We start from the raw sequence: 8,888 nt of genomic DNA on the forward strand, positions 1-8,888 counted from the left end.
GGGCAGTATTTCGCCTCCACGCTTTTACTATGAAAAGACGTGACAGGAAGTGACGACAGTGAGCCACAACCCGGAACATTGGAATTGGTACGAATTTAGTGTGTTGTTGCAGTGAACCCATGCTGGATTTAGACAGACCTGATCCTGTACCCGGTGAAGGAACCAAACAGTTCATGGTGTGAACGTTTGTGTCCGAAGAACTACGCGGACCTGGTTCAGACTCAGATCTGGTTCTGGTTCAGATTCAGAGCTGGTTCAGACTCAGATCTGGTTCTGGTTCAGATTCAGAGCTGGTTCAGATTCAGGGAGCTGGTTCTGGTTCAGACTCACAGAGCTGCTTCTGGTTCAGACTCAGGGAGCTGGTTGATGAAGATGCTGGAGAGGAGCAGGGTGACGATGGTTGCAGATATCTTCTTCAGTCGGAGACAGTCAGAGAGAGAGGACATCATCCACTGTCGCTGCTCCAGAGCCTTCGTACAGTGAGCGTCTCCTCTCACTTCTCTTATCGATGATCTGAATCACCTGCCTGACAGGAAACACTGTGTACTACAGAGTCATCCTTTATTGTCTGTGTTCTCTGTCTCCGTCCAGGGATCGGGAGCTGTATCGCTCTGATAACAGACTGCTTTGCCTCGAACCGGCTGACACTACAGTGGGAGGTTTGTTTATTATTCTTTCATTAAAGACATACGATATGAGTTTAGTTGTAACACGGTCAGTCCTGAAACTGTAACACAGCGTTGTTGTCAACGGTGGAGCTTAATGCCCTTCATGCAGAGAGGTCATTATACTTTACATATAGAGCAGATCTAGAGTATGATTTACAGAGATGTAACCTGAACAACAAGTAAGAACTGTAAACATCAACAAGGCAGAAAAATGTCTTTTAAACAGGCAGAAACTTCGAGCTAGACCGAACTCATCAGAGGGCGCCATCTGCCCTCCAGACTCAATGCCGTCTCATCGTCGTTGGTTGAGAGAGAGGGAGAGACAAATGTTCTTCCTGGGCCGAGAGCGAAATCAATGTTTGTGAAAAGATGTCTTCATTTAAATAAATATTTCTCCCTAAACAGAATCAGATGATGATGAAGAGGATGAGGAGGAGGAAGAGGAGGTGTTGGATGAAGAGGCTCTGTTGATGGCCAGCATGGGTCTGCCTCTGGCCTTTGCCAGCTCCTCGAGGCAGAAGAGAGAGGTCAGTTCAGTGAAGACTCTTAACGTAAAGGGTTAATATGTGAATGAAGCTGAAGTCAAACTCCCTCTGAGTGTGTTGTTCTGAGCTCTGTGTTCACACATTCTTCACGTTAGTTAGTTTGAAGAAATGAAGGTGAATGAATGTTTCTCTGGTCACGTGACAGAACAGGAAGCCTGCAGCATGCTGGGTAGAGGAGGAGGCAGCTGAAGGAGACGGACAGGCAGACGACACGGGTAACACAAAGAACTCGGGGGAACTTCCTGTAGCAGCGTCTGAGGCAGAGCTGCAGCAACATGACGCTCGTTATGACGCTCTGTGTGTTGCGATTTCTGACTCAGCTGATCAGAAGGACGCGAGCGAGCCGCTGGAGGAGGGAACACGAGGGATGCAAGATGCTGGCTGGGAAACCTACTGGGGTAAAGTGGACTCATGTTCTTTACAAACGTTCATGATGTTTGTCGCTGAACACACGGAGCCTTCACTCGACACGTGCTGATGATGCACCGTGTGAACGCTCTGTGGTCACTGAAACCACACGTTGGTACCCGGTGTAAACAGGGTCACTATAACTTTACTTCATCATCAGACATATTGACATGTAAACGTATGTCACTGGTAGACAGTATGCTCATATGAATCATGTAGAAGTGAGAGCATGAATATATCATGTCCTATGAACAGAAAATAAAAAACTGTTTAGATTGAATTTAAACGGTTAAAAGCGTGAGCTGAACTCTCAGAGAAACATCTGGACTCGTGTGGGACGTGGTCTCTAGACAGACCCGTTCACCTCTCGCATGTTGCTTTCATTCATGTCCCGTGTCTCTGCTGAAGCTCAACAGGGAGAAGCTCTGCTGTGGAGCAGCTGGCTGGAGCAGCATGAAGATCCTGGGACAGGAGCCGCTCCCTGGGACGACGACGCAGACACGAAGGCTGAGTGGGAGAAACATGCAGCCGACACATACTACTCCTACTGGGAGCAGTACTCATACTGGGAATCGCAGGGCTGGACCACTGACCTGAGCGGTGACCACGCAGCAGCTGAAGGTCCACACAGACAAGACGACGTGGACACTCTGAATGATATGCTTGGACAGAAGTGCACGTTGAAAGCAGGCGGGAGCTCTGGGACTGACTCGATGGGCAAACTGCAGGTGGCGGATGTCAACGTCATCGCCGGCTCTGATGATCCCTCTGATGGAGGGAACGATCGCAAGAGACCTGCTAGCTCCTCACAGACGAACGCAGCAGGGCAGAAAGGTAAGAACAGAATCTGCTGATGTGTGAAGACTCATCACAGAATCTGTGCATCTGTACTCAGACTGTCAGCCGGAGCTGCTGCTCTCTCTAAAGACAACACTCAAACTGGAGAGGGATCGGCCAGTCGACCTGTTCTCAGTTCTGATCCGATGCATGTGTACTGATGCTAATTATTTGTATCCTGATTAACAGGATTGCTGTTGTTGGAATCGCATGTTAGGCAACACTCAGATAACAATTATAATAGTAATGAATGAAAATGCATCCTTTTGTTGGCTCATCATACAAACAGGAAGCAGCCCAAGCTGTCAGGATTTCAAAATAAAAGTGTTTGGTCTGATCATGTAGGAGACGATTTGTGGTCTTACAGTTCAGTCAGAACGTCATCAGAGCGAGACTGCAGGCCGCGCCCAACTATCCTTCTTGATCGGCGCCGTCTCTGATTTGAAGCTTATTTTTTAAAGTATAGAGAGTGAATGACTCATGCACAGCAATATAAGACTTCTGCTGTTTGTCACATTAATCACCTCCAGTGGTGACTTGTAAGTGTGTGACGTGTTAATCGTACATTTCATGCTAACTGGGCCGATTAAACTGTTGTGTTGTGACTCAGCTTCGCAGCAGGTCTCCTCCCGCTCTGACACACGGCACGGCTCAGCCAGTAAGCCCACGTTAGAGGGAGGTGATGATGATGATGATGATGATGATGGTAACAAACCTCCAGGAGGACACTCTAAAGTCAAACGCAGGTGAGTTCAAAATGTCATCTCCAGGCTCCCCTTCAGATCATTCATCTGGTTTCTTCTCTCAGAATAAAATGTACAGATAATACAATGAAAATATGTTGCGTTTGAGTTCATTCACATCAGAGGTTTTCTTCTTGTCTGTGCTGCTGCAGTCACGAGCTGGATGTGGAGGAAAGCCCACAGCTGAGCGCAGAAGAAGCGTGGAGTCGACTGGGACTCAAACACAACTCGAACCCTCTGTGAGTGTTTTATTTTACAAACACACGAGTGTGTCTCCAGCTCGGTGAAGAGGCTTCGGTGTGTCTGTGAACAGGCTGAACACCTTTTGAGCCGATCGGTTTAGATCGGTTTTAAGTTAGGAGCAAAACACGGACGACTCCAGGAAACCGAGCTCATCTGTGAAGCAAAGCTCAGCATGTATTTGTGTATATCTGGACGGGCGTCGTCTGTCGCTCATTCCTTTTAAAGATGCGTTTCAGTTTTAAAAGGATAAAAAAACTAGAAGAGAAGGAAAGAAAGAAACACAAACAAAGAATACAATAATAAACACATATTTCATATTTATTCACTAATACTCCTTTTAGCCATAATCCTTCCTGTCTTATAATCAGGACAGAGACCTCGTGTTGCCATAACAACAGAAAAAGAGCTGCATCATCTGTAGTGCTCTAACATCATAATAGAATATGAAGCTTCCAGAGGCCTGAGTGTTCAGATAAAGAAGTGTAAATATGTTTACAGCCACAGTGTTGATCTTTGACCTATGAGTGTGACACGCGGTGCAGGCGGACACTCGTTGTCTTTTTGTGGACTGAGGTGTCACAAGGTCGGCTGAGGCTGTCAGCTTTAATCCCCATGTGATTAAGTTTCAGAATAAAAGCATTAATGTTTATGATTAAGTGTTATTTTGTCCCTCTCTGCGCACCATAGCTCAGAAACATAGCTCTACTTTTTTAACGTCTCATTTCACTTGAAGACAAACGTCCACGTCGCAACGTCAAACATTTACTTTGTTATTGTTCTCTTCAACTTTTCAGTTTATTTTACCTTGTTGAGTTCAATGCGATTTTTTCTTTCAAAATAAAAACGGGTTTATATTTAAGCAGAAATATAAAGTGCTATAAGATCAAGACAATAAACAAAAATGTTTACAAATTGAAATATTCGAATTTCAAACATGCCATTAAAATGTGATAAATGGTGAATAACCGTGAAGTGTGATCGGCCTCGTGTCCCAGTCTGTGAAGGCGATGTCCTCCAGTAAACGTCCCGTTGAATGAAGTTGTGTTTGTGTCTCAGGTTCGACACTGTGCTCAGGTTTAAAGGCGGAGATGATCAGAGGAGTCAGAGGAAGTGGCTCGACAAGAGAGCAGTCTGCAGCGTCAACAAACACATCAGGTTCTCATCAGGGACGGGCGGAGGCAACGCACAGCCCAAGATCAGCTCCGCCCTCTGCAAGGTACAGCACCTCACCGTCATTCTTCAACTCAACATGTCAGGGCTTTAAAACTCTGTCCTGAGAGGAGACTGACTGGTACAGTTCGAGGCAGGTGGTCATAATGTTTTGCTCAGGGCTCTTCAACCTTTCTTCATCTGAGAGCTACTTTGACAAACTGGAAGTGGCCAACAGCTACTTCACCAGCTTTTATTCACACAGCACTCATCAGCTGAATGAAGCTGATGAATCATTTTAAATGTAACACTTGTTATTGTGCCACATAGTCATCTATGAAAACTCTGAATCAAGGCCCAAGAGAACATGACTACTTTATACTGCGTTTACTGTCGTTGGATCTATTTCTATTTATAGTCCTGTAGGCTCGTAGCTACTGGAAAGCTCCTGAACAACCTGCTGGAGGTTTGACTCAAACAGCACGACGTTCATTCTGTAAAGCATGACACCTTCTGAAGTAAAACAGGACAAAGAAGGGTTTTCTCTTGATCTGTCTCCAAGGCAACCCAAAAAAGACACTTTGTTTTTCCTCACCTTTTAACAGAAGACGCTGTGAGGAGTTTGCTGTTCACCTTATTTAGCTTGAAGTCGGTTTTTCACCGCGCAAAGATTTGAATCCTTTCACCATGACAGAGAACTACAGACGCAGCTTCGTGTTAATCCCAACTCCTACCTCACTAATGTGAAAAACCTGCATGCTGAGTTTAGCATAGTTAGCATAGCTTCAAGACCGTGACTCTCCAACCTTTACAAAACAAAAACAACAGCATCGGCATGTCTCTGTATTTCTCGCCGTGACCGTTAAAGTGTAAACGGTGGTGGAAGTGAACGTTACAGAGTCACTTCACCTTCTCTTTACTGTTCTTCATCAACAAGGCATGCCATTAGTTAGTCTGGTCTGAGAGTAAGGGAAACACACAGGGAAACAATCGTGTAAAGAAGCGTACATTGAAATGACGGGCTGCAGCCATGCAATCATATATTTAATCTAAACGTTGTTTCCAAGCAGGTCAAAGACTTTCTTGTAAAGAACCAGAGAGGAGCACAGAGTGAGGTCAGAGGAGCAAAGACACAGGAAGAGGAGGAGAGGACGCAGGAGACGAGGAGTGCTGAAGGAAGGATTGAGGAGGTAATGGATGAAGAGCGCTCTGATACTCTCACTCAGCCCAGATCCTCTGTTTGCACTTTGAGTGGGACTGTGGAGAGTGAAAAGGACGAGGAGGAGGAGGAGAGACAGCCTGGGAGAAGCCTAACATGTTTAGAAACTCCTGACTTCCTCCTGCCTGACGCGCCTGAAGGCAGCACCGGTAAGCGTAACATCTACTAAATGGTTTGTGAAAAGCCGACATCCTGGGGACACGTGGTGCAGGGCGGTGATGAATGTTTGTGTGTAGAGCTGAAGAGCACAGATGGAAAGAGACCAACAAAGAAGAAGAGACAGCGAAGAAGGAAGCAGCAGGTCCCAGCAGAGATGACCGCTGAACCAGAGCTCGCCAAATACTGGGCTCAACGCTACAGACTCTTCTCTCGCTTCGATGAAGGGATCAAGCTGGACCGAGGTCAGTCTGAGTGTAAACTACAGATACATGACAGTCAGCTGCATGGCTGACGCAGTGTTGTGTGTGTTTCAGAGGGCTGGTTCTCGGTCACCCCGGAGAGGATCGCTGAGCACATCGCCCTCAGGGTGGAGCACAGCTTCCCCGACTCGCAGCTGGTCATCGACGCCTTCTGTGGGGTCGGAGGGAATGCCATCCAGTTTGCCCTCACTGGAAAGAGAGGTCATTCTTATTCCTGGATCCTCGAGCATCTGTCTCCATCCCACCAGCTCTCTCATCAACATATTGATGCTATTACCGTGTTCTGTTCATAACACACTAAATGCACTTGACCCTGTAGGTGTCGTACCTCACCGTCTCTCCGTCTGTTTTTCTTCCTGTCTCATTTCTCAGTCCTGGCTGTCGATATCGACCCGGTGAAATTGGACTTGGCGCGGCACAACGCTGAGGTTTATGAAGTGGCACACCAAATCGACTTCCTGCAAGGGGACTTCCTTCAGCTGGCCCCCCATCTGTGTGGCGACGTGGTCTTCCTCTCACCGCCATGGGGAGGGCCGGACTACCTGACTGCTGAGGTGTTTGACATCAAGACCATGATGGAGCCTGACGGATATCCTTTGAGCTGTGATGACTGGAGTTCAATTCTTTTATGTTGCTAAAAAACATCTAAAGAAGTTCCTACAGTGTTCACCACTTAAAAAGCATGCATGTGGAGGAGCAGGAGGAGCTGCATGTGTGAACGTAAACAGATGAATGTTTCACTCACACTTCTAGTTTCTCCTCCTGCCTCCTCGAATTTATTCTGCACAAAATCCGAGTGAAGGTTTGTGGAATTTTCCCATTACCAAAGAGTGAGAATAAAGAGTGAAGAAGAAAAGAAGCCCAAGATCGATCTTGTCTCAGTGAGCATTTATTCAAAGGCAAAATAAGCGTTCGAAGACCCCTCTCTCACACGGTGAGGAGAGAAAGAGGCCCAGAGAAAAGGCAAACATGAACACTTATACATTTCCATCACACGCCACAGAGCACTTCCCCATCACGCCACATAGAGCCACTGCCCACCTGGCAGGGCACCATCTATCCCCTAGTGTGAGAAAAGAGACTACATGACTATCTACCATCTCCCAAGGCTGAGAGGGAGATGGAGTCCAGTGAGGAAGAGCCTGGGTGACTCTTCCCACATGTACAAACAGTGAGAAATGATGGGAAACAAAACACCCAATAGGCTGTGTATGTAATATTACAAGACATTTTATATGACAGATTCTCTGAGACCGTTGTACAGCACATATAGTACACATGGAGTAAAACTGTCCATAACAGAAGGCAGCGGGATATAATCAGGAGAATTCACTTGGAGTGAGTGGGAGGGGCTTAGAGTGTCTGCACGCCAACGCTCCCATCTGTGTGTCTGCATCATGTTTTCTGTCCATCACTTGTAGCTCATACTGATGTTCACACTTCACTTAGCATCTATATCAGGGCAAATACTACAAGATAGTGTCTCTTTGATTCTCTTTGTTTTAGTCACTTCCTGCCTCAGGAGACGCCGCTCCCTCCTCTAAACACAAAGAATATTGTTTCCTCTCATCAATGTTTACAACTCACGTTGGAAGTTTATGTTTTCTTTTTTTTAGTAGGATTTATTTATGAGACTTTTCTGGCGTCTTCTTTAACATCAGACACATTTGAGATTTTCCGTCTGGCCAAACTGATATCAAACAACATTGTGTACTTCCTGCCTCGCAATGCCGACGTAGACCAGGTCAGTATTTTCATTATGATGAGACAAACACCAGTTTAAAGCCGGTTCACATGGACTCTCAGCACAATGTTTGACTCTTGTTGTCCATGGAACTCATAATCCTGCTGTGTGGACGATGTAGTTTATCAGGCGCTGACAGATAGGACGAGGCCGATTGTCCCCGTGTGTTTTGGAGCAGCTGATTGATTATATCACATGTTCATCTCCATGTCCGACTCTCCGCAGATCGCCTCTCTGGCTGGTCCAGGAGGAAAGGTGGAAGTGGAGCAGAACCTCCTCAACAACAAACTGAAGACAGTGACTGCTTACTTCGGCAGCTTGATCACGTCAGACAGCGAGTGACGCTCCTACATTCATTCCTCAACCTTCTGTTTTATACATTTCTATGTATGTTCATATTCTAAATGAGTTTCTGTCACCCCCCGAGGTTTGAGTTCATGCAGGCGCTCGGATGTACTGAACCCTCAGTGACCCTTTTATCCTGTTTTAACTGTATGTAAGCGCTAATAAATGTTTTTACAGAAAGCTCACGGTCATCATCACTCCTGCTTTTAAGACTACAGTTGATGCTTCAGGCCTGCTTGGTTATTTAAAGGGATACTTCAGCCATTTGCATGAAGCTTTGTATCATTAGAAACATGGTAGTAGTGTTGAATGGTCATGAATCCAACCCTCATTTTGCCCTGAGGCGAGAAAAACGTGTTTTTCTTTGCCTGGAAGTTTTCTTTACGTGGTGCAGGGCTGGATTTAAGTTTAGGCCTCTGTCATCTGCAAACAGACAACAGAGGCTTGAAAGCTTGAGGTAGAACGATGCTCTTTCCATGTGCAGCATTTTGGTGGTAAAATCTGCTTGCCCTTGTTGGAGGGTTAAGATGTTTTTTTAGCATGAAGACAGGTTGAATCTTTCTGGTAG

The 8,888-nt window shown here is 46.1% G+C and overlaps 1 protein-coding gene across 3 annotated transcripts; it reads left to right on the forward strand.

Annotated features, from left to right (window-relative positions):
* Positions 1-6: 6 nt before the first annotated feature.
* tgs1 (trimethylguanosine synthase 1) lies at positions 7-8,627 on the forward strand. 3 transcript variants are annotated; one of them, XM_079348397.1, is made up of 15 exons: positions 7-87; positions 356-479; positions 592-659; positions 1,074-1,195; positions 1,359-1,611; positions 2,030-2,455; positions 3,069-3,204; positions 3,354-3,440; positions 4,501-4,660; positions 5,661-5,961; positions 6,049-6,213; positions 6,286-6,432; positions 6,604-6,820; positions 7,897-7,975; positions 8,201-8,627. In XM_079348397.1, exons 2-15 carry the CDS (start codon positions 367-369, stop codon positions 8,315-8,317), a joined length of 2,391 nt encoding a protein of 796 aa, XP_079204523.1. In that variant the 5' UTR covers positions 7-87; positions 356-366; the 3' UTR covers positions 8,318-8,627. The 3 variants fall into 3 exon arrangements, with proteins under 3 accessions (XP_079204523.1, XP_079204522.1, XP_079204524.1); XM_079348396.1 differs by having other exon boundaries at positions 7-479; positions 8,201-8,626; XM_079348398.1 differs by having other exon boundaries at positions 7-479; positions 5,664-5,961; positions 8,201-8,625.
* The last annotated feature ends 261 nt before the right edge of the window (positions 8,628-8,888 follow it).

The sequence above is a fragment of the Symphodus melops genome (genome assembly GCF_947650265.1).
Source record: "Symphodus melops genome assembly, chromosome: 7".
Taxonomy (NCBI): Eukaryota; Metazoa; Chordata; class Actinopteri; order Labriformes; family Labridae; genus Symphodus; species Symphodus melops.